This window comes from Nicotiana tomentosiformis, chromosome 1 (genome assembly GCF_000390325.3).
Source record: "Nicotiana tomentosiformis chromosome 1, ASM39032v3, whole genome shotgun sequence".
Lineage (NCBI taxonomy): Eukaryota > Viridiplantae > Streptophyta > Magnoliopsida > Solanales > Solanaceae > Nicotiana > Nicotiana tomentosiformis.
Genome location: NC_090812.1, coordinates 8,474,115 through 8,500,067, shown reverse-complemented (window position 1 = coordinate 8,500,067; position 25,953 = coordinate 8,474,115). Strand labels below are relative to the sequence as shown.

Genomic DNA, 25,953 nt, shown 5'->3' with positions numbered 1-25,953 from the left:
GTACAAGTTAAAAAGGGGCGACCAAATAGGGCGCCCCATGTAATTTTTACAGTAAGCAAGACAGGCCAGTCTGGCTTAGGTAAAAATCTCTAAACTGAAATGACAAGTTGCTCTCTGATCCAGTCCATAAAAATACTTAGACCGAAATTAATTTTGATAACACTATGGGTTGAGTAAGGTAACTAAGGTTGTCTATCAGAGATTTCATGCCAATTCAAGTAGAAATTCAAGACTGCATTGGACTTTGAAGTTAGACACCACATCTCATAAAGATAATCGAGTATTGAGTTCTGACTTGGTAGTTTCTACTCCTGCACAACAGTTCAAACATGAAAAGCAGAACACCTCTTGAAGTTTCTGTATACAGTCTAGTTCTGACTTGGATTAAAATCTCGACAAGAGTACATCCAACAATGAATCCTCTTCCAAGTCCTGTCATTTGTAATACCTATTGTACCAGTGCCGAGTTCTTGGCTTGGGCCAGGGCTTGGCATCGACAAATTTCAGAACGATGAAGAAGTTCTAGGAAACTTCAGAACCTCTGTAGATGTCTCTTCTGATCTATGAGCATAGCTGGCCCAAACAGACGTCAGTTTTTCCAATACCCGTGGCATTCTTCAGAAAACCTTAGTAGTTCTATCTCATTTTCGTCATCTTTGAAACCAATCAACTGAATTGACTTTAGATGTGATTCCAAGCACACAATGCTTTCATCAGGATCAAGCATCTGCAAATTCTCAATCCAGTCTCCATTCTAGCAGACAGTTCAGAGTTAGAAGAGAAACCACTTCATCGAGCACAGTAAACACTTAAATTGAAACAGCAAAATAAAAATAAGCAATCATTCAGCAGCATAAGCAACCATTTCCACCATTACAAGTGAAAGTGCCAGAAAACATTCACTTTTAAAATGATTTGCACCATTTCCTTCTCTTTGTTCTATTTTCCACTTGCGTTACTGATGCATTAGAAGTTCTAGTAAACTGTTGATATTTCAGAGTATAGCACCTACTATACAAACCAAGTCACTCCCTTCAATCAACATCTTCGTCATTTCAGGTAATCTAAAACAGCAATCCCCTCATTAAGCCAAGTGATACTTATGCTCTCATGAATACATTTGAAACACACATCGCCCAAGTTCTATCGTTGATCTAATTTTAGAATCTTTCAGAGTCAATCATGAATCTTTTTTCTGTACACGGGAAGTGAATTCATTTGGGTAAACTCTCTTTGCAATAAAGCTTAGCTTAGGACAAAAATTAGATTAATATGCTGGCAATTTTCAGGGCCAAGCTACTGTTCAGGACCAGATTTGCAAATTTCTCCTTCATTAATCAACTCAATGCTCCCTAAAGTTGTATCATCATCTCAGTTCTCTCAGAGATTCCCCACATCAATTCACAGCTCAAATCTATTTCCACCATTAAGTTCCATGCAACAGATATGAACAAGTTCAATGGCATTAGCAATAGGTGATACTTGCCAACTCATAGAGTGAATGTTAAAAGTTAAAAGTGATCATTAGTTAGATCTTATCCCTTTCATTATGGCATGTTTATCATTTTGTCGAGTGGAATTTCGCTTGTACAATTCTTTTACTTGAATATAGGTTTATAGTTTAGCATTATTGTAATGACATTGAAGGGGAACCTTGGAATAATAGCAATATTATCAAAAGGCGAAAAACGCAAAAAAGCTCTAAGATCTGTTGGAGCTTTAAGCGCAAAGCGCAAATAAAGCATGGACTTTAATGAAGAAAGGCGCAAATGGAGAAAAACTACAAATATGTATGTATAATCCAAGACTAATATCTATAAGAATGAATACCAAATATATGGACAAGGAAATTGAAGAAAATTTACGATAAAGTGAAATATCAATTGTTTAGTACGGCGTTTTTAGGATAACGCTCATTGACAAAGAAAAGTACGCCTTAGAGCCTTGATGACAACACTAAAGCGCCCGCGAAGCGCTCAACATGTTTTGAGTCTCGCTTCAGGGCTTAAACGTTGCCTACATCACACCCTTTGGGGTGCGGCCTTTTTACGGGCCTTGCGTGAATGCTGGATGCTCGTGCACCTGGCTGCCTCCTTATTATTGGTGCAATTATATGTCAAATTTTCCTAGGAAAGTACAGTTACAAAACTTACAAGTACTTCCAACCGACTAGCATATAAAAGAAACGGAATTGGAACAGAAGAATCAGTGGAAAAGATGACGGGCATTACCTCATCAGACCACAATTTAAGAACCTCCAGATTAGGAGAATACTTGAGCAATAATATCATAACTTGCATGAAATCTTCATCAACATCCACGTACAGCTTTAAGGACTTCAGCTTATAAAAAGAGATGGGAGAGAGTTTTACTTTGCCAGCCGCTTCGTAAAGACCCTACACCAGCAAAAGAAGAAGAAATGAGAGAGTTTTCTATAACTAATTGTGAAATTCTTTAGTAAAACGATTAAAGCTATAAACAAGCTCTCATAATGATTTAGAGATACTTAGACTGTATACTTTTTCTTGATAAGTACTTAGAGTGCATATACAGTCTAAGTATTCAAACAATGTACATACTTTATATATTTGTAATAGTTCTATTTCTGTTTTATGCTTAACCTAAAGAGAGAACTTTACCCAAATAGTCGGCTTGCATAGCTTCAAACTGATGTAGAATTTTCTTCACGTGAGCCGCCCATATCGATAAAGAAGATGCGAACGTCTTCTATTGACGAGAGATTTTCGAAGATTATATCCTTTGGCATTGGAGCTTGATATTTGAAGAACTTGAGATTGGGGCAACAAATTTTGACTTCACAATTGCGATAACTCTCCACATAATGATTGTCATTTGCTAAAGTAAAATAAATAAGAGGTGTATCCGTTGTGAATAAAATCCAACAAGATCAAAGTGCAAGTAAGGCATAGCAGTCCACATATATTTCCATCTTTTAGACAATAAACTCAACTGAACCACATCAAAAATAAAGAGAGATGAAAGGATGTTGTGCAGTATATCATCTGGCAATGAGCTTAATCTATCAATCCCTTTACTTGTACTGCTGCAAATATTAGGTTTTCTGGTTGATGTTTCCATTATATTTTTCGATTAAAAAGCAAAAAAATACCAACAAATTACCTTGCCTCAGACATTTGAAAAAGAGAACTTTCCTAAATGCCATTACACAGTATGTTCTAGTGGGAATTATAGACCTAGCATTGATATCTGAGATTATGCACAACTAATAGGCATTTCTAGCTGAAACTTGGAGCCTACAAGGTTGGAACCTAACCTTTAGAAGATTTCTCAATGACTGGGAAGTGAGTAGAGTGACTGATTTCTTCAGTCTTCTACAGAACTTCAGGGGAACTACTGAACAAGAAGACAAGCTGGTGTGGGTCAGAAGCAACAATGATATCTTTATAGTAAAGTCAGCATACAGGATTTTAAACAGATGTGACCAGTACTATGGCCTCTGGCATTGGAAACATATTTGGAAGGCAAAAGTTCCCCTAAAGGTGACAATGTTTTGCTGGTTAGTAGTCAAACAGGCTGTTCTAACTCATGAAAATTTGATGAAGAGAGGAATACAACTATGCTCAAGATGTTTTTTGTGCGGCAATGAGAATGAGACAATCAGCCATCTGTTCATTCACTGCCAGGTGACTAGCAGATTGTGGCAGTTGTTCATGAGCATGAAAGGCCTAAGCTGGACAATGCCTAGGAGAACTGACGAGATGATGGCAAGTTGGAATGGCTCCGGGATAATCACAGGCCAAAAGAAGTGGTGGAACATTGTCCCAGCAAGTATTTGGTGGACCATTTGGAAGGAAAGAAACTCTAGATGTTTTGAAGATGTGGCAAGCCCTGAACAAAGGATTAAGATGAATTGTATATTTTTGTTTTATTTTTGGTGTAAAGAAGCACTTGTACAAGATGTAGAATCTCTAGTAGATCTCATAGGCTCCTTGTAGCTGTTACAAGATTGGTTTTTGTCTATTTTGGGTCTGTACTTGTTACTCCTTAGCACAATCTTTGTGCTAGGGACTAATTTTATCAATATATTGGAAACCGTTACCTTTTCAAAAAAAAAAAAATGTTCTGTATGAAGATTTTATTGAATTCATCCTTTATGTCACTTAAGTTTTACTAACTTCTCAATAAAACATATGCTGATATCCTTAATCGAATGGGAAAAAAGAGGTAAACGCTGATACCATGAAGCTAAGGACGGGCCAATTTTGATGACGAATGCCCACACCAATTTGATGTTTCTGGTTCTGTATCTTCTCTATAAATACTAATTTTTATAAATTGATAGATCTGCCTTTTTGCCAGTTCACCTAAATTTACCTGCTTTCATATATAAAGAAATTTAATCCCCCCCATTTTGTGAACTAAATTGATTTTTTTTTTTGTGCCATTGAGCACTCCTTTTTTAAGAACAATATTTCTTTGACTATGAAGAATTTTCGCAATACAATTTGTGGGAAAAATGATTAATCCTTCCATTGGCATAGTGCCGCGAATACTTCCGAATTACAATAACCAGAGATATATATTAATAAGATGGAGTAGTTGTTAAGACATTCCTCCTAAGTTTTCACCACACAAAGTGCTTTGATTGAACTATAATTTGACAACATAAACATTTGAAATGATGCACAACCAGTAGAATGAATGTCCTATATAGAGATTTTTTTTATGAAGAATGTCCTATATGGAGATTTTAACATCTTGACCACCTTCCTACTATTGTTTCATATTACTTTGATGAACTGGTCTTAGCTACCTTAAGAAATTAAATGTGGTCGTTGGCCGAAGCACAAATATATCAACATATAGAAATAATAGTAAAAAGCAATTAGCAGCACATACCTTTATTGCATACCGAATGACTCGAACAGCAAAGCAAAGAGGCTAAGCTTCAATACGGACGAATGGTGCAATGGAAAAGCCCCTGAGGATGACAAATATAATGTCAAAGCTTCCAAAAGCACCCATCTCAAAATCCAATATAAAGGTGAAAAGAACTAATTTTAAAGTAGCTAAATAATTAACAATTTTGATATTCTTCTGTGCCTAAAAGAAAAAAATAATTACGAATGAAAATTTAAAATACCTAAAAGGTACACAACAAAGCACTAAATCCAAGAGAAACCGTCAAAGAAAGAGATTAAGCAAGTAAACATTTACTAACCTCCGATTGTCTTCTTTCAATATCTCATCAGTATCAAGATTTTTATCACTGTGATCATCCTCTTCACAGCACAGCCATGAAATTGCAAAACTAAAAAGTATTCAGAGAACCAGAGAAAGTACCTAAAGAAAAAACAACGAAGAGAAAGTACGAAGACAACCCAAAATATTACAAAAGGAAAAAAAAAGAAGAGAAGATTATCTGGGATTTTTTTTTAAAAAAAGAAGTAAAGCGCTAGAGCACAAAAATACTAGTTTGTTAACCCCTTTACATCAAAACATCAGGGAACTAACAAAATTAAAAAATTGATCAAAACTAATTACAGGAGTTAAGTTAGTCCGGCAAAAAATGTTAAGTAGACATCTAGCTTAAGAGAGTGAGTTGGAGTTGAGATACCGTCAAAACTTCTACGATTTCTTTCATTCCACAAGCACCAAAAAATAACTGCAGGGATCATCACCCATATCTTCTTGATGGTCTTTTCAACTCTCCATAGGCTCCAGCTTGCATATGCTTCACCAACATGTTGTGGCATGACCCATTGAATGCCAAAGAGAGAACAGAACATATTCCATAGTTCCTTGGCCACTCTACAATGAAAAAACAGATGGCTGACTGACTCGGAGCTGCTTTGACACATATAGCATCTATTAACTAATTTAAAACCCCTTCTGTTGAGATTGTCTTGTGTTAAGCATGCTTCCTTAAGAGCAATCCAGCTGAAGCAGATGACCTTTGTAGGCAGTTTGGTCTTCCAGATTTACTTCCAAGTCCAGGAATCAATTATTTGATTCTGAGAACTTAATAGTTAGTAGCATTGCTTCACATTGAAAAGGTTGTTGTCTCCCCAGCTCAGTCTGTCAGCTTTGGTTTCATCAATGGTGCACCTCTCCATACTAGCTAGTAATTCCAACACGCTATCTATCTCCCAATCCTGAACATATCTTCTGAATAATACATTCCAACTGTTTCCATATCTGTTTTGAGCAATAGAGGAATTCTTATCTTGGACAATCTGGAATAAATTTGGGTAGATCTCCACGAGTGGAATACTGTTTAACCATTTATCCTTCCAGAAACTAATGTTCAAACCATTCCCAGCCTTGAAAGATACTTGCTCAAAGAATTCATTTCCCAACTTGCTGATGTGCTGCTAAGGACCAACCCCATAAAAGCCTCTCTTGATCTTGTCTAGCTTCTTAAGTACCTTGCTAGGGATGAGGAATAATGACATGTAGTAAGTGGGGATGCTATCAAGGACACTATTGATGAGAGTTAGTCTCACTCTCATGAAAAGATACTGCATCTGCCAAGCTGCCAGTCTCTTTTCAAACTTTTCAATGATCCCATTCCAGATTTCAATGTTCTTGTATTTGGCACCAAGGCGGAGACCTAGATAGGTGGTAGGGAATGACCCAATTGTACAACCCATAATGTTGGACAGTTCTTCTAGGTTAGGCACATCATTGACCGGGTACATGGCACTTTTCAACATGTTGATGTGTAAACATGATAGTGCTTCAAAGAGGTGTCACGACCCGAAATCTCACCCGTCGTGATGGCTCCTATCTCAATACTAGGCAAGCCGACAACATCAATAACCCATAATTTTTTATAAATACGGAAAACATAATAATTAAGTTTAAGAGAAAATCCCACAAATAATGGATATAAATACACTCCCAAAATCCTGTGTCACTGAGTACATGAGCATCTATACATTACAAGTCTGGACAACACGGTCTATAATAGTTTGAGACCAAATACATTAAACAAGGAGATAGGGAAGAAGAGACAAGGTCTGCAAAATACGTCAGCTACCTCTGAATCTCCGGAAAATTAACTTTGCGAAAGAATCAACACCCACTGTGTTCGGGGTCCACTTGGATCTACACACGAAGTGCAGGGTGTAGTATGAGTTATGGGTATTTAACGGGCGGGCTGGGATGGGCTGGACAAAAAAAAAATCAGCCCGTCTGTTTAACGTTGCGGGCTGTTAGCGGGCTGTACTTTTTCGGATTTTTTTTATCCGTCCGGGTTCGGGCTGGACCAGGCCGTGCAATTTTATTTTAAAAGTAAATTTTATTTTTCTTATTCAATGTTATTGATACTTAAGTGTTTGCAAACTTTTATGGCTTAGAATTAAACTTTGAAGTTTAAAGTTTTAAATTTGAAATTTGAATTTTACAATTTTAAAATTAAAATTTGAAAGTAAGTGGCTACAAAAAATTATTTAATAAGACCAATAGACAATATGTAAGGATCAAGTTCCGAAGACTTTCATTTGATATTTTTATTGAATAATATATAATACTTCAAATTAAGTTGCAAGTTCTTTTTTGATTTTGTTATTTCTGAACTTGCAAATTAAAAGTTTACAACAATTATAAAAAAAAAAAATAGTACATCACATGCTTTGCATCATTTTTGTAAGTTCATCCATTACAACATGAGGTTCTTGGTTTCCGGCATTGGTTGAATCAGAACCATAAACCATTAGATCTCCAATTTCTTGGTCCTCCGCTTCATCGACCTCGTCATACTCTTGATTTCGCCGTTCTGATTTTATCCAATCTCTGAAGCACACTAGAATTTCCAAAGCGCTACTGCCCAATGAATGACGGGTATCTCCTAGTTGCTGTCTTGCTTGGCTAAATGCGCTCTCTGATGCGACTATTGAAATCGACACATTTAGCACGTCTCGAGCCATGGCCGAAAGAATAAGAAATTGATTTGAGCTGTTCCTCCACTAACCCAGTGGTAGAAATTCCTTTGTGCGGGGCTCTGCTGACTTTTGCAAGTAGAATTGAAGTTCATCAATATTTCTGCTACTGGTTTGTTGATGCCCCCCTAGTGTAGACCAAATCAAATAATCTTCAACACCATCATTATCATCCAAAGCACTGGTCCCAGATGTTGAAACTGAACTTGAAGGAATATTTGCATCTACAACAGAAGAAGCATCAACAATGTTAGCATAATAATTAAATAATATTTCAAAATATTTGTGTAGATCAGAAATACAAGTGTCAATATCAGGAGTTTCAGTTGGTTCAATATCCATATAAGAATATAAAGCAGTGATTAATTGGCGACAAGTGGCCATTTTGATAGAAGGGTTTAAAATAGCACAAATTAGGTAAATAGGGGGAATTTGGTAAAAATATTTTTTAAACTTATCTAGCATATATTCAACAACAGAAGTATATCCTTCTTTCTTCTTCAAATTATGTAGTAAAAGAGAAATTTCAGTAATATGAACTAAACCATTTGCAATAGTAGGATAATAAGCTCCAGAAAACTCAAGTGTAGCCACATAAAATTTTTGTAAAAACTTTACAACATCTTCAATGACATCCCAAGTTCTAGATGTTAACAAACAGCTAGGATCGGTACAATGAGAATTAACAACTTCAGTTATAGACATTCTATATTTATAATAATATTTTAAGAATAAATAAGTATAATTTCACCTAATAACTATTTCTTCAGGCATGAGTCTTGGTTTTAGTCCATAGTGTACACATTTTTCTTTAAATGCATTTAATCTAGCACTTCTATTATTTTCTTGAATTACACCAACAACTCTTCTAACTAAAGTGATATCATCTCTAAATAATTCAAGGCCACTCTTCACAATCAAACTATAAATATGACATGCACATCTAACATAAAATATTTCAGGAAGTGGTGGGTGTAGATACAATTTTAATATTATAATAGCAACATTATTGTTAGAAGCATTATCAAATGACACACACAAAACTTTTTCGGCAAGATTATAAAATATAACAACTTCATGGATAGTATTACTTATAAATGCACCAGTATGACTTTGATCTTCATCATATTTAAAAGCAATAATACGTTTTTGCATACAAAAATTATCATCTATCCAATGACATGTAACAATCAAATAATCATTACCATTTACAGCATGACCAATATCAGAAGTAAGAGAAATTCTACAAGAAAGACTGGCGAACAAATAACGTATATATGTCTGATATTGTCTAAAAAGCCTAAAGATATCATCTCTACAAGTACTTCTAGGAATACCTTTAAACAAAGGATTATAAATTCTTTGAATATAAGTAACAAGATATGGTGAAGCACGTATATATGTCTGATATTGTCCAAAAAGCCTAAAGATATCAGCTCTACAAGTACTTCTAGGAATACCTTTAAACAAAGGGTTATAAATTCTTTGAATATAAGTAACAAGATATGGTGAAGCAGCAAAACTAAAAGGTAAACAACCTAAAACAATCATTTTAGCTAATTCTTCCCGATCTTTTTTAATATCATATTTACCCATTAACCCTCCAGTACCCGGGTTAAGTTTTTGTTGCCCATCTTTCTCATCTACTCCCCAATCAAGAGGGTGGTTGTCTACCATGTGCCTACGAAGTTGACCCATTCTCCCTCCCTTATCTGTCTCATATTTATAAATATCCTTACAAATTCTACATCTTACATAATTTTTATCTTCTTCAAGTCTGTCAAAAAAATTCCAACACTTACTTCTTAATCTTCGATTCTTCTTAATAGGGAGGGGAGGCCTACTTGTATTACCACGACTTCCACCCCTAATATTTTGAGTTTGACTAGCATTACCAGGGGTAGCTGGTGGTGTTTCAAGATTATCAGGTGATGGAATATCATCTAAATTATCATCTAAATCATCATCTATACCATAATTTTCTTGAAGTCGCTCATAATCTACATTTAAATTTTCAAGTGAACTTTCAGAAATATGTGTAAAGCTACTAGAAGAACAAGTACCACCTCTTGATCTTTTGGAAGTTTTCTTACTACCACCTCTGCTAGTGCACGCTTTTTTGGCTGCTCTAAATATATCCATTATGTAAATTAAATTAATAATTCTATATAATAAAATAAGTGTACACCAAAGAAGAGAAAGATATGGAATGAGTGTACCGGGATGCCAGATGCCGCACTAAATTTAATATCAAAAATCAAACTTCAATTGATAGATCGATACTTGATAGTTGATACCACACTTCACTTGAATACTTTATATTTGATAACAATAATTTTGGAATGGCTAAACTAAATATTTGATGAAACTTGAAATAATAAGTAATTGAGAATTTAAGAACAATAATCAATAATATCAAGAGAGAATTAGAGTAGTAAGAGAGTGAATTGCGAGGAAAAATGAAGAAGAAGGGGGGCTATTTATAGTTTTTAAAAGGTTAAAATTATAATTTATCAAATATTAGGGGTGTGAGGGCTATTTTCTTAAGGGGGTAGGCCGAAATAGCCATTTCTGCACAAAAGGGTCGTTGGCCAACAGTCATATTTTGAATTTGACAGTTGGCAACGGTAAAAAAAAAAAAACCCGTTAAAAACCCGTTAACGGGTTAATGGGATTAGCGGGTTCCGGTGCACCGGTATCAAAAAACTGTTCATTTAAAACCCGCTCCCCGCCCAACCCGTCCCAGCTCGCCCCCCACGCTACAGTACCGGGCTGACCCGGGCTTAACCAGATTGTAAACGGGCCAGCCCGTCCCGATTAATAGGTATAGTATGAGTACAACCAACTTAGTAAGTAACATTAATAAATAAGAACTGAGTGTAGCGAGGAGCTTCACAGCTAAGTCCAAATACAATAATTTCCAACATAAAAGGGTAGACATACTCTCAAGTTCAACATTTAAAATTCCAAAGTAACTTCATATCAACTTTGGACTGAAATAGAAGATAATGTCTTTCAAAAATTTCCAAAACAGTGATATATGACAGGTGAAATGCAGCAATAATGAAATCAATGCATTCTCTCAGAGAACAATCACTCAGTCCTTCCATTCACTCCAACCTCACAGTCACTACATGCACTCATTCCTCTCAATCACTCGGCACTCGCACTCAGTAGGTACCTGCGCTCACTAGGGGGTGTACAGACTCCGGAGGGGTTCCTTCAGCCCAAGCACCATAACAAGCCAATCATGGCATAAATTAATAAAACATGTTGCGGCGTGCAACACGATCCCATAAATATCCTCACAATTAGGCGCTCGGCCTCACTTAGTTATCAACCTCTCCAGTCTCTCGGGCTCTCAGAAATCATGATAAGCAGCCCAACAACAATGATATGATGCATCAATAATGAACAAGAGAGACTGAAATGTAATATGCAAGTAAAATAGTGACTGGGTACAAAATAGTAATGTAACAGATAATTCAACATGTACACGATCTTTTTGGGTCCCAGCAGTGTCAATACATGTTAATTCAACATGTACATGTTATGTATACATTTTTCTTATTCAATGTTATTGATACTTAAGTGTTTGCAAACTTTTATGGCTTAGAATTAAACTTTGAAGTTTAAAGTTTTAAATTTGAAATTTGAATTTTACAATTTTAAAATTAAAATTTGAAAGTAAGTGGCTACAAAAAATTATTTAATAAGACCAATAGACAATATGTAAGGATCAAGTTCCGAAGACTTTCATTTGATATTTTTATTGAATAATATATAATACTTCAAATTAAGTTGCAAGTTCTTTTTTGATTTTGTTATTTCTGAACTTGCAAATTAAAAGTTTACAACAATTATAAAAAAAAAAAATAGTACATCACATGCTTTGCATCATTTTTGTAAGTTCATCCATTACAACATGAGGTTCTTGGTTTCCGGCATTGGTTGAATCAGAACCATAAACCATTAGATCTCCAATTTCTTGGTCCTCCGCTTCATCGACCTCGTCATACTCTTGATTTCGCCGTTCTGATTTTATCCAATCTCTGAAGCACACTAGAATTTCCAAAGCGCTACTGCCCAATGAATAACGGGTATCTCCTAGTTGCTGTCTTGCTTGGCTAAATGCGCTCTCTGATGCGACTGTTGAAATCGACACATTTAGCACGTCTCGAGCCATGGCCGAAAGAATAAGAAATTGATTTGAGCTGTTCCTCCACTAACCCAGTGGTAGAAATTCCTTTGTGCGGGGCTCTGCTGACTTTTGCAAGTAGAATTGAAGTTCATCAATATTTCTGCTACTGGTTTGTTGATGCCCCCCTAGTGTAGACCAAATCAAATAATCTTCAACACCATCATTATCATCCAAAGCACTGGTCCCAGATGTTGAAACTGAACTTGAAGGAATATTTGCATCTACAACAGAAGAAGCATCAACAATGTTAGCATAATAATTAAATAATATTTCAAAATATTTGTGTAGATCAGAAATACAAGTGTCAATATCAGGAGTTTCAGTTGGTTCAATATCCATATAAGAATATAAAGCAGTGATTAATTGGCGACAAGTGGCCATTTTGATAGAAGGGTTTAAAATAGCACAAATTAGGTAAATAGGGGGAATTTGGTAAAAATATTTTTTAAACTTATCTAGCATATATTCAACAACAGAAGTATATCCTTCTTTCTTCTTCAAATTATGTAGTAAAAGAGAAATTTCAGTAATATGAACTAAACCATTAGCAATAGTAGGATAATAAGCTCCAGAAAACTCAAGTGTAGCCACATAAAATTTTTGTAAAAACTTTACAACATCTTCAATGACATCCCAAGTTCTAGATGTTAACAAACAGCTAGGATCGGTACAATGAGAATTAACAACTTCAGTTATAGACATTCTATATTTATAATAATATTTTAAGAATAAATAAGTATAATTTCACCTAATAACTATTTCTTCAGGCATGAGTCTTGGTTTTAGTCCATAGTGTACACATTTTTCTTTAAATGCATTTAATCTAGCACTTCTATTATTTTCTTGAATTACACCAACAACTCTTCTAACTAAAGTGATATCATCTCTAAATAATTCAAGGCCACTCTTCACAATCAAACTATAAATATGACATGCACATCTAACATAAAATATTTCAGGAAGTGGTGGGTGTAGATACAATTTTAATATTATAATAGCAACATTATTGTTAGAAGCATTATCAAATGACACACACAAAACTTTTTCGGCAAGATTATAAAATATAACAACTTCATGGATAGTATTACTTATAAATGCACCAGTATGACTTTGATCTTCATCATATTTAAAAGCAATAATACGTTTTTGCATACAAAAATTATCATCTATCCAATGACATGTAACAATCAAATAATCATTACCATTTACAGCATGACCAATATCAGAAGTAAGAGAAATTCTACAAGAAAGACTGGCGAACAAATAACGTATATATGTCTGATATTGTCTAAAAAGCCTAAAGATATCAGCTCTACAAGTACTTCTAGGAATACCTTTAAACAAAGGATTATAAATTCTTTGAATATAAGTAACAAGATATGGTGAAGCACGTATATATGTCTGATATTGTCCAAAAAGCCTAAAGATATCAGCTCTACAAGTACTTCTAGGAATACCTTTAAACAAAGGGTTATAAATTCTTTGAATATAAGTAACAAGATATGGTGAAGCAGCAAAACTAAAAGGTAAACAACCTAAAACAATCATTTTAGCTAATTCTTCCCGATCTTTTTTAATATCATATTTACCCATTAACCCTCCAGTACCCGGGTTAAGTTTTTGTTGCCCATCTTTCTCATCTACTCCCCAATCAAGAGGGTGGTTGTCTACCATGTGCCTACGAAGTTGACCCATTCTCCCTCCCTTATCTGTCTCATATTTATAAATATCCTTACAAATTCTACATCTTACATAATTTTTATCTTCTTCAAGTCTGTCAAAAAAATTCCAACACTTACTTCTTAATCTTCGATTCTTCTTAATAGGGAGGGGAGGCCTACTTGTATTACCACGACTTCCACCCCTAATATTTTGAGTTTGACTAGCATTATCAGGGGTAGCTGGTGGTGTTTCAAGATTATCAGGTGATGGAATATCATCTAAATTATCATCTAAATCATCATCTATACCATAATTTTCTTGAAGTCGCTCATAATCTACATTTAAATTTTCAAGTGAACTTTCAGAAATATGTGTAAAGCTACTAGAAGAACAAGTACCACCTCTTGATCTTTTGGAAGTTTTCTTACTACCACCTCTGCTAGTGCACGCTTTTTTGGCTGCTCTAAATATATCCATTATGTAAATTAAATTAATAATTCTATATAATAAAATAAGTGTACACCAAAGAAGAGAAAGATATGGAATGAGTGTACCGGGATGCCAGATGCCGCACTAAATTTAATATCAAAAATCAAACTTCAATTGATAGATCGATACTTGATAGTTGATACCACACTTCACTTGAATACTTTATATTTGATAACAATAATTTTGGAATGGCTAAACTAAATATTTGATGAAACTTGAAATAATAAGTAATTGAGAATTTAAGAACAATAATCAATAATATCAAGAGAGAATTAGAGTAGTAAGAGAGTGAATTGCGAGGAAAAATGAAGAAGAAGGGGGGCTATTTATAGTTTTTAAAAGGTTAAAATTATAATTTATCAAATATTAGGGGTGTGAGGGCTATTTTCTTAAGGGGGTAGGCCGAAATAGCCATTTCTGCAAAAAAGGGTCGTTGGCCAACAGTCATATTTTGAATTTGACAGTTGGCAACGGTAAAAAAAAAAAACCCGTTAAAAACCCGTTAACGGGTTAATGGGATTAGCGGGTTCCGGTGCACCGGTATCAAAAAACTGTTCATTTAAAACCCGCTCCCCGCCCAACCCGTCCCAGCTCGCCCCCCACGCTACAGTACCGGGCTGACCCGGGCTTAACCAGATTGTAAACGGGCCAGCCCGTCCCGATTAATAGGTATAGTATGAGTACAACCAACTTAGTAAGTAACATTAATAAATAAGAACTGAGTGTAGCGAGGAGCTTCACAGCTAAGTCCAAATACAATAATTTCCAACATAAAAGGGTAGACATACTCTCAAGTTCAACATTTAAAATTCCAAAGTAACTTCATATCAACTTTGGACTGAAATAGAAGATAATGTCTTTCAAAAATTTCCAAAACAGTGATATATGACAGGTGAAATGCAGCAATAATGAAATCAATGCATTCTCTCAGAGAACAATCACTCAGTCCTTCCATTCACTCCAACCTCACAGTCACTACATGCACTCATTCCTCTCAATCACTCGGCACTCGCACTCAGTAGGTACCTGCGCTCACTAGGGGGTGTACAGACTCCGGAGGGGTTCCTTCAGCCCAAGCACCATAACAAGCCAATCATGGCATAAATTAATAAAACATGTTGCGGCGTGCAACACGATCCCATAAATATCCTCACAATTAGGCGCTCGGCCTCACTTAGTTATCAACCTCTCCAGTCTCTCGGGCTCTCAGAAATCATGATAAGCAGCCCAACAACAATGATATGATGCATCAATAATGAACAAGAGAGACTGAAATGTAATATGCAAGTAAAATAGTGACTGGGTACAAAATAGTAATGTAACAGATAATTCAACATGTACACGATCTTTTTGGGTCCCAGCAGTGTCAATACATGGTTTAAACATAATTTATAGCTCAATTTTCCTAATACGTGAAAAAATATACGGGTAACAATAATTTATTCAACTACACAGATCCATGGAATTGACCAAGGCACAATTCCTACGGTGCACGCCCACACGCCCGTCACCTAGCATGTGCGTCACCTCAAAACCAATCACATAACACATAAACCGGGGTTTCATACCCTCAGGACCAAATTTAGAACTGTTACTTACCTCAAAACCGCATAATTGCTTACTCCACTATGCCCTTGCCTCTTGAATTGGTCTCCAAACGTCCCAAATCTAACCACAAGCAGTACAATACATTCAATATAGGCTAAAGGAATTAATTCCACAAGAAAATATGAAATTATAGCCAAAAATCCGAAATTGGCTCAAACCCGGTCCCACGTCTCGAAATCCGACATAAGTCACAAAACCCAAAAGCCCATTCACTAACGAGTCTAACCATACCAAATTTACACAAATCCGATAACAAAATCCCATTCAAAACCTTAAAATTCTAGTCCAAGAACTCTTCCTCATTTTCCCAAATTTTCATCTCAAAACACTAATTAAATGATGAAAATAATGATATATTTGTGTATATTGACCAAATCCGAGTTACAATTACCCCGATGTTTTTCCTTGAAAATCTCTCAAAAATCGCCTCTTCCCAAGCTCAAATTTGTAAAAAATGGAAAATGGGATGAAGCCCCCATTTTATAACTTAAAGTTTCTGTTCATGCGATGCCCTCGATTTCCTGCCCTCGATTTCCTGACCTCGATTTCCAGCCTCGATTTTCCAACCTCGATTTTTCCAACCTCGATTTTTGTCAAGCCTCGATTATTTTCCTGCAGAAAAATTCCAGTAACTGTTTAAGTCCAAATTTTGATCTGTTAACCATCCGAAACTCACCCAAGGTCCTCGGGACCTTAACCGAATACACCAACAAGTCCTAAAACATCATACAAACTTAGTTGAAACCTCAAATCAGATAAAACAACGCTAAAACCACGAATCATACCCCAATTCAAGCTTAAGGAACTTAAGAATTTCCAAACTTATACATTCGATGCCGAAACCTATCAAATCAATTCCGACTGACCTCAAATTTTGCACACAAGTCATAAATGACATAACAGATCTATGAAAGTTTTCAGAATTGGATTCCGATCCCGATATCAAAAAGTCAACTCCCCGGTCAAACTTCCCAAAAATTCAACTTTCGCCATTTCAAGCTAAATTTCACTACGGACTTCCAAATAATTTTCCGTACACGCTCCTAAGTCCAAAATCACCATACAGAGCTATTGGAATCATCAAAATTCTTTTCCCAGGTCGTTTACATATAAGTCAATATTCGGTCACTATTTCAACTTAAACTTTAAACCTTGGAACTAAGTGTTCCAATTCATTCCAATACCTCACCGGACCCAAAACAATTACCCCGACAAGTCATATAACAATTGTAAAGCACAAATTGAGTAGTAAATAGGGGAAACGGGGTGGTAGTACTCAAAATGACCGGCCAGGTCATTACATTCTCCCCACTTAAATATGCGTTCGTCCTCGAACGTGCCAAGTGTTATTTCCAAGCCATCACATCACTATTCCATCTTACCATGCACATACTCGGGGTGTGATCCCACGCCACCCTATTCCATATAGGCCTGACAATACTATGTAATTGAAGATCATTACTTCAACCTTAGCCCATAAACCTTGGAACTCAATTTCCAACATTCAGAATTTCTTTTCAAGACCCGAATCTCACATCTATACACTGTATAAGTTTGAACCAGATATATCAAGCCATAACCATAACCTCAGATATAATCACATAACATACTACATAAGTCACATACTCGCAGCACCATTCCCGATCACAGTAATTACTCAAAACTAACCTGGTACTAGTACTAAACCCCATATAAACCAAAATCTCGTTCCAAAACCTTCGTACACTGCTGATAATGAACGAAACATGCGGAATCTCATGACACCTTACCAGATCAACAATTCATGGAGCTCTCTCATCCCAACCAGAACCATAATCACTTTATAAGCCGACTTTCAATATTATCCTTCAGAATATACCGTAATCAAACATGATAGTACCCATTTCAAGTCCAATGACCTTATATTATTAAACAAAACTATCCCACTAACATGCCACACCAATACAACTCAACCCACAACTGCGCAACCTTGTACCCAAAATGGAAGATGTCTCAAAGTAGAGATACGTATTGCAAGTTCAACAAGCACCACCACAACTGCAATGCTATAAGCTCATTATATATAGTAGAACCAAGACACACGAATTTAATAAGAGTAAACAGCTCTTCTAGAGCTCATATTATCATCACTCGCACGGACAACTCACATGCTATAGTATCAATATCTGGACCCGCACGAATAACTCACGTGCCAATAATATAATCCATCTAGCATGGTCACAAGCCCCCAGTCCAAGCATATCATACCAGAATAATCAAATAAATATACATGTATATGATAAATGAATTAAGATTCTCATGCTCTTGGACTGGTATAAATAACACGCCATAGAGTAGGCAGGTGCAAAGTGTGCTATCACTACTCATATCGGCAAGTTAACGCATAAATAGTAACTAACCAATTTATTCAGGGAATTAGCCTCTTTGTAACCTCAAGTTTAGTCCAGATAGTTATCGACAAAGGTACGAATACGAGAAATATTATAACTTTACGCTTAACAGTCAACTCTAGGCATATCTTTGCCTAAGCATTCTTCCAAGTATGAATACTTGCCCCGATGCCCGCATATGGATCAAACCTCCCATATGTACGCACTCATGGCGCATAACTATCACAAATAATTAATGCAATTAGTGCCTCTATGGAGTTTAAATAAAATACTCACCTCAACCAGGTCGCAACCCTGAAACAATTTGCTTCTGAGAACTCCCAGTCCCCCAAATTCATAGAACACATGAACCACCATAACTGATCACAGCTCCAGCACTCGAATGACTATCACATCCTTCATGCACAATCATCCCACTAGGAATACTTCCAAAATTCTTCTATGCCACATAACAATAGTTGGAATATCAGCAGTCTATCACCCAGGTGAGTACCGCAATACCGATGAACATCCATAAGTAAAAACACAATGCGCCTTCTGAAATACGCACCCTTCTCAGGGATTACCGAGCAGTTATAATATAAATCTAAATATTTGAAACTGACCATTCTGTCAGAAGAATCTAAATACGCACCCTTATCAGAATTCGTGACCTTCCCTTCAAGAATAAATTGCCACCTTGTACATGTAAATCTTAATCCCGCACAACACACCACATCTATCATGCCATCATGTGACAAGCATAAGAATCTCATTATCAACTCTGAGTCACCAGCAAATTACATACCTGGTCAGTTAGAAACCTCCCTCTTGCTTCATTCCAGGAGAAAATCATAATACGCAACACGTTCCCCACAGCGGTAAAAAATATCCGGCTCAAACCATGGTAGAAACCATCAAGAACACTTTGAAACCCATTTGCACATAACCAAACTATCAGAACTGAATTCCTCTAACTTGACCAAGCCATGCAGGTCACCAAACCCAAGAATATTGCCACCAAAACATCTGTAAAGTCTCACCACATCATAATTACCCAAAAGAACCGAGCATACCATTACCATATTGGTCTAATTTACTACCAGTTGTCCTATTTACTTCGAGTTTCTTTTGAATTACCCTCAAGTCGACATTTCTCCATGTCAGAACACAACGATCCTTACCCAAAGCTCACTACAAGACATCCTAACATAAAACCATACCGCCCTAAGGCCCATAAGCCACTATATTCTTCTTAAGCACCCCCATAAGTACCATAACTGAAACGCCCACTCTGAAAATACCTTATGTGAATTTAAAATTGTTCTTTTACCTTTCTTATACTGGAATATAGAATCCATAGTCATACAAAATTACCGCAAGTCCCGACACCATCAAATGTAAATCTCTGATTCTATCCATACACAAATCCGAAAAAATTCTCGATTGCTATATATAAATCTCGAACCCATTAGAACCTTCTAGAGAGTCATCCACTCTGCTCAAATCTAAATTGTACCGCCCAAATGAGATGAAAGACACGTGCTCCCTTAACTTAACAACACTCAAAGAGGTAACTCTGCCTTAACACCATCAATCAATTCATACTCCGTGCGTACTACATCAAACAATAGCAACTCGATCATCCAATGGTTTTCATATACTCATAAAGTGCAATATAATTTGTATCCAGGAATTTCTTTACTCGAGGCATCCTCGATCTCAATCTCTGCAAGTCATAACCGATTCACATGTATACCTCCAACCGAAACCAATACAACACATAACCATGAAATCAAATCGTCAATAACAGGCTCCCCCACTTGGCTGAAATCCATAGAACAAAACATTCCATAACTCACAATATCCATACTCTATTACTTCCATAATACTGCAGTCAGTTCAACAAAAATTCTTCACAAGCTCAGGTAACACAAAACCATAAAATACCTCAATTCATCTGCTAAGCTCGCCTTCATTCTCGTGACAGTCAAGTCAACTTTCTCAACCATATTCAAATTTAAATCTCAACACATACACTCCGCTAGTAGAAAAAAACTCTCCACTTGACATTATAAGGATCACACATCCATAAATTACCCCGCATGTGAGAACCCGCTTACTCGGCCTCAAACTGGCATCTTTCTATACCCTTTTACAGCCACAACTACTATGTAATCGCTTAACCTTTTTGAGTCTTAACTCATTGACAAGACATGAGAATTTAATCTGTCCCATAATTTATCAGCGTGAAAGATCCTTCAATACACTCACAATTCGAGACTATACGTAAAATCAAGACAGAAATCAAGTACCCAATAGCAAACTCTTGAGTCACAAGTAAGCTTCATTCGTCACATTCAACCCATTTGAAAACATCCCGCAGTCACGTCATACTTACCATATAGCCATTCAACCGCTCATCGAGCCATAAATTCCACTCATAGGGACACTACCAGACATATGAGTCCAAATGTACAAGTTCACACAACTGAAGCTACCGATCTTAAGCTGCGGTCTAACCCTGGCCTCAAGTCCTCCAAACTGGCCCATCACCAAAACAAAGAACACATATCACGAACCTCATTCATGGAATCACAAGTCGGTGATGCACAACTGATATCGAGCGCTCATATGCGCACACGAATGCATGGAAGGAATTCAAAGAGTTATGTTTCAAGCTGAATCAGTTTTGTAGGATAGAATACAAGAAAGTGAAATTTCCAAAGGGTTCAGCAGCCTCTCGAAGATAAGTATAAACGTCTCCGTACCAATCCACAAGAATACTAAACCTACTCATGACTCGTGAGACCTATGTAACCTAGAGCTCTAATACCAACTTGTCACGACCCGAAATCTCACCCGTCGTGATGGCGCCTATCTCAATAATAGGCGAGCCGACAACATCAATAACCCACAATTTCTTGTAAATACGGAAAATATAATAATAATGTTTAAGAGAAAATCCCACAAATACCGAATATAAATACACACCCAAAACCCTGTGTCACTGAGTACATGAGCATCTATACATTACAAGTCTGGACAACATAGTCTATAATAGTCTGAGACCAAATACAGTAAACAAGGAGATATGGAAGGAAAGACAATGTCTGCGAAATACGGCAGCTACCTCTGGATCTCAGAAAAATCAACTGTGCGAAAGAATCAATACCCACTGTGTCTGGGGTCCACCTGGATCTGCACACGAAGTGAAGGGTATAGTATTAGTACAACCAACTTAGTAAGTAACAATAATAAATATGAACTGAGAGTAGTGAGGAGCTTCACATCTAAGTCCAAATACAATAATTTTCAACATAAAAGGGTAGGCATGCTCTCAAGTTCAACATTTAAAATTTCAAAGTAATTTAATATCAACTTTGGACTGAAATAGAAGATAATGTCTTTCAGAAATTTCCAAAACAGTGATATATGATAGCTGAAATGCAGGAATAATGAAATCAATGCATCCTCTCAAAATAACAGTCACTCAGTCCTCCCATTCACTCCAACCTTACAGTCACTCTTTCATCACAATCACTCATTCCTCACAGGCACTCATTCCTCTCAATCACTGGGCACTCACACTCAGTAGGTACCTGCGCTCACTGAGGTGTGTGTACAAACTCCGAAGAGGCTCCTTCAACCCGAGCGCTATAACAAGCCAATCATGGCATAAATCAATAAAACATGTTGTGACGTGCAGCCCAATCCCATAAATATCCTCACAATTAGGCCCTCGGCCTCACTCAGTCATCAACCTCTCCAGTCTCTCGGGCTCTCAGAAATCATGATAAGCAGCCCAACACCAATGATATGATGCATCAATAATGAACAAGAGATACTGAGATGTAATTTACTGAGATGTAAAATCGTGACTGAGTACAAAATAGTAATTTAACAGATAATTCAACATGTACACGACCTCTGTGGGTCCCAACAGTGTCAACACATGGTTTAAACATGATTTATAGTTCAAGTTTCCTAATACGTGAAAAAATGTACGCGTAACAACAATTTATTCACCTACACATATCCATGGAATTGACCAAGTCACAATTCCTATGGTGCACGCCCACACGCCCGTCACCTAGCATATGCGTCACCTCAAAACCAATCACATAACACATAATCCGGGGTTTCATACCCTCAGGGCCAAATTTAGAACTGTTACTTACCTCAAAACCGCATAATTTCTTACTCCACTATGCCCTTGCCTAGTGAATTGGTCTCCAAACGTCCTGAATCTAGCCACAAGCAGTACAATACATTCAATATAGGCTAAAGGAATCAATTCCACAAGAAAATACGAAATTATAGCCAAAAATTCGAAATCGGCTCAAACCCGACCCCCGGGCCAACATCTCAAAATTCGACAAAAGTCACAAAACCCGAAAGTCTATTCACTCACGAGTCTAACCATACCAAATTTACTCAAATCCGATAATAAAAGCTCATTCAAAACCTTAAAATTCTAGTCCAAGAACTCTTCCTCATTTTACCCAAATTTCCATCTCAAAACACTAATTAAATGATGAAAGCAATGATATATTCGTGTATATTGACCAAATCCGAGTTAGAATCACTTACCCCAATATTTTTCCTTGAAAATCTCTCAAAAATTACCTCTTCCCAAGCTCCAATTTGTCAAAAATGGAAAATGAGACGAAGCCCAGTTTTATAACTTAAAGTTTCTATCGAGGCGCTGCCCTCGGTTTCCTACCCTAGATTTCCTAACCTCAATTTCCTGACCTCGATTCCTTGACCTCGATTTTCTGACCTCGATTTCCAGCCTCGATATTTCCAGCCTCAATTTTCCAGCCTCGATTTTTCCAGTCTCGATTTTTTCCAGCCTCAATTTTTCCAGCCTCGATTTTCTAGCCTCTATTTTTTTCCAGCAGAAAAATTCCAGCAATTGTTAAGTCCAAATTTTGATCCGTTAACCATCCGAAACTCACCCGAGGCTCTCGGGACCTCAACCAAATACATCAACAAGTCCTAAAACATCATACGAACTTAGTTGAAACCTCAAATCACATAAAACAATGTTAAAACTACAAATCATACCCCAATTCAAGCTTAAGAAACCTAAGAATTTCCAACTTCTACATTCAATGCCAAAACCTATCAAATCAATTCCGATTGACCTCAAATTTTGCACACAAGTCATAAATGACATAACGGATCTATGAAAATTTTCAGAATTAGATTCTGACCCCGATATCAAAAAGTCAACTCCTCGGTCAAACTTCTTAAAAATTCAACTTTCGCCATTTCAAGCTAAATTTCACTACGGACTTCCAAATAATTTTTCGGACATACTCCTAAGTCCAAAATCACAATACGGAGCTATTGGAATCATCAAAACTCTATTCCGGGGTCGTTTACACATATGTCAATATGCTGTCACTATTTCAACTTAAACTTTAAACCTTGGAACTAAGTATTCTAATTCATTCCAAAACCTCACCGGACCCAAATCAATTACCCCGACAAGTTATATAACAACTGTAAAGCACAAATTGAGCAGTAAATAGGGGAAATAGGGTGGTAATACTCAAAAAGACCGGCCAGGTCGTTACAAGAGGAGAAATGTCAAATTCAAATACAGTAGTTGTGATGTAATAGGCTCACAAAAGATGAGTGTATCATCTTCATATATCAAGTGTGACCCTGTGACTGAGTTCCTGATTTTAGTACCCACATTGAAGCCATGAATCCACTGCAACTGATTTGCCTTATCCAGCATTTTGCTCAGTCCTTCCATTGCTAAAATAAACAAAAATGGGAGAGGGGATCTCCTTGCCTGATCCCTTTTCGAGGAGAGAAGGAAACCCACTGGACCCCTATTGACTCACTGAGTATTTCACAGTTAAGATGTTGAATCTAATCCATCTTATCCATCTGTCTCTGAATCCCATTTTCCTAATAATAGAGATGAGATAGGACCAGTTTAGCTGGTCAAATACCTTTTCTATGTCAAGCTTGCACATCACACCAGGTTCACGACTTTTAATCCTCCAGTCAAGGGTTTCATTGGCAATCAATGATGCGTCTATGATTTGCCTGTGTTTTATGAAGGCATTTTGATGGGTAGAGACCAGCTTGCCAATATTCTTCTTCAGTCTCTCTGCTAGAAGCTTCGAGATAATTTTGTACACACTTCCGATGAGGTTAATTGGCCTATAATTTCTCAACTCCATGACTCCTTTCTTCTTGGGAATTAGTGCAATGAATGAGGCATTGCATGATTTAGTAATATGGCAGTGTTGGCAGAAGTGGTTGAGAGCTCCCAATAATTCTGGCTTGGTAAAGTCCCATGCTTTTTGAAAGAAAGCCATGGTAAACCCATCTGGACCTGGAGCTTTATCTGGGGCACAAGACTGGATAACAGTATGGACTTCTTCTTCATCGAAAACTGCTTCTAACATTTCGTTGTCAACTGCTGAAATTCTGGCCACCTCCTCAAAATTAGTTGTAGGTCTCCAAACTTCATTTTCAGTATACAGGTTTTGGTAGTAATTGAGGATTTCTTCCTTGATCAACTCCTTGTCATCAATTACTTCACTGCCCACCCTGAGCTTGTCTATAGTGTTGTGTCTTCTATTTGAATTGGCCAATTTTTGGAAGTATTTAGTGTCCGTGTCTCCTTCTTTGAGCCACCGACATCTAGACTTTTGTCTCCGCGAAATCTCCTCAGCTTTGGCCAAGTTGTGCAGCTCCAATTTCAAACTCAGAATCCTTTGTTTTTCAGATTGTGTAAAGACTCTGTTTTCTATAGCCTGCTCTAGGACTGAAAGTTCATCAAGTGCTTTGCCTCTTCTGTCATCCATTCTGCCATAAACCTCTCTGTTCCATTGCATATATCCTTTTTCAGGTTCCTCAATTTTTGGACGAGAATAAAATCAGGCGAGCCACCAATCATGTAGTTCTGCCACCATTCCTTTATCATATCAATGAACCCATCTTGCTGCAGCCACATGTTCTCGAACTTAAAGTAGGATGTTGTTGCTTCCCACTCACCACACTCTAGTAGTAATGGCTTGTGATTAGAGAGAACCCTTGGAAGTGTTATGTCACAACCCAAAACTCATTAAAGGTCGTGATGGCGCCTAACACCATTGTGAGGCAAGCCAACCTTGACTAATTAATTTAATTACCTATTTTAGTATTTTTGAAATCACAATTTCCTCAATTAAATAGTAAAGATAGAACTCAAAGAGTAAGTTATAAATAATTTAGCAACTAAATTACTAAACAACCCATAACCACTCCCAAAACCCGGTGTCACAAGTGAATGAGCATTTACTAGGAATATAAAATAAAATATAGCAACTGTCCGGAATATAAATTAGACAGAAAAAATATAAATAACTCTGAAGGAGACTCTACTGGATGCGGATCATAATATAGAATGTAACTCGCCTAAATCTCCGTATTAACCACACCTCTGCGCCCACAAGGCCTCTAGACATATACGTACCTGCACAAAAAATGTGCAACAAGTGTAGCATGGGTACGTAAACCACGTGTACCCAATAAGTATCAAGCTTAATCTCGAAGCGGTAGAGACGAGATGACCGACTTTGACACTCACTAAGAGTCAACAATAATAAATGGAATAAATTATAATTATTCAAATCAGCATGATTCACAGAGTTAACAATAATTTTATTCAATTAGCAGAAATAATAAA

General features: G+C 36.7%; 1 protein-coding gene and 1 long non-coding RNA gene across 6 annotated transcripts in view; one reads left to right on the top strand and one right to left on the bottom strand.

Annotated features, from left to right (window-relative positions):
* Window positions 1-237: 237 nt before the first annotated feature.
* LOC104091156 (uncharacterized) overlaps window positions 238-25,953 on the bottom strand; it is an 85,182-nt gene continuing 59,466 nt past the window's right edge. The window contains exons 1-6 of one of the 5 annotated variants that reach the window (XR_004505685.2): window positions 5,600-6,437; window positions 5,204-5,325; window positions 4,882-4,963; window positions 2,640-2,856; window positions 2,232-2,396; window positions 238-754 (exon numbers count right to left, since the gene is read on the bottom strand). Coding sequence is in view for 2 of the 5 variants with exons in the window: in XM_070177113.1 (XP_070033214.1) it covers window positions 590-754; window positions 2,232-2,396 (330 nt within the window). In the remaining 3 variants the exon portion in view is untranslated. Of the gene's footprint in view, window positions 755-2,231; window positions 2,397-2,639; window positions 2,877-4,881; window positions 4,964-5,203; window positions 6,438-25,953 lie in introns of those variants that run through there. The other 4 variants (XR_004505684.2, XR_001968258.3, XM_070177113.1 and 1 more) reach the window with 4 other exon arrangements.
* The window catches only part of LOC138893267 (uncharacterized), an 83,048-nt gene continuing 59,831 nt past the window's right edge, over window positions 2,737-25,953 (top strand). The window contains exon 1 of the long non-coding RNA XR_011408355.1: window positions 2,737-2,877. This is a non-coding gene — a long non-coding RNA (uncharacterized lncRNA). The remainder of the gene's footprint in view (window positions 2,878-25,953) is intronic.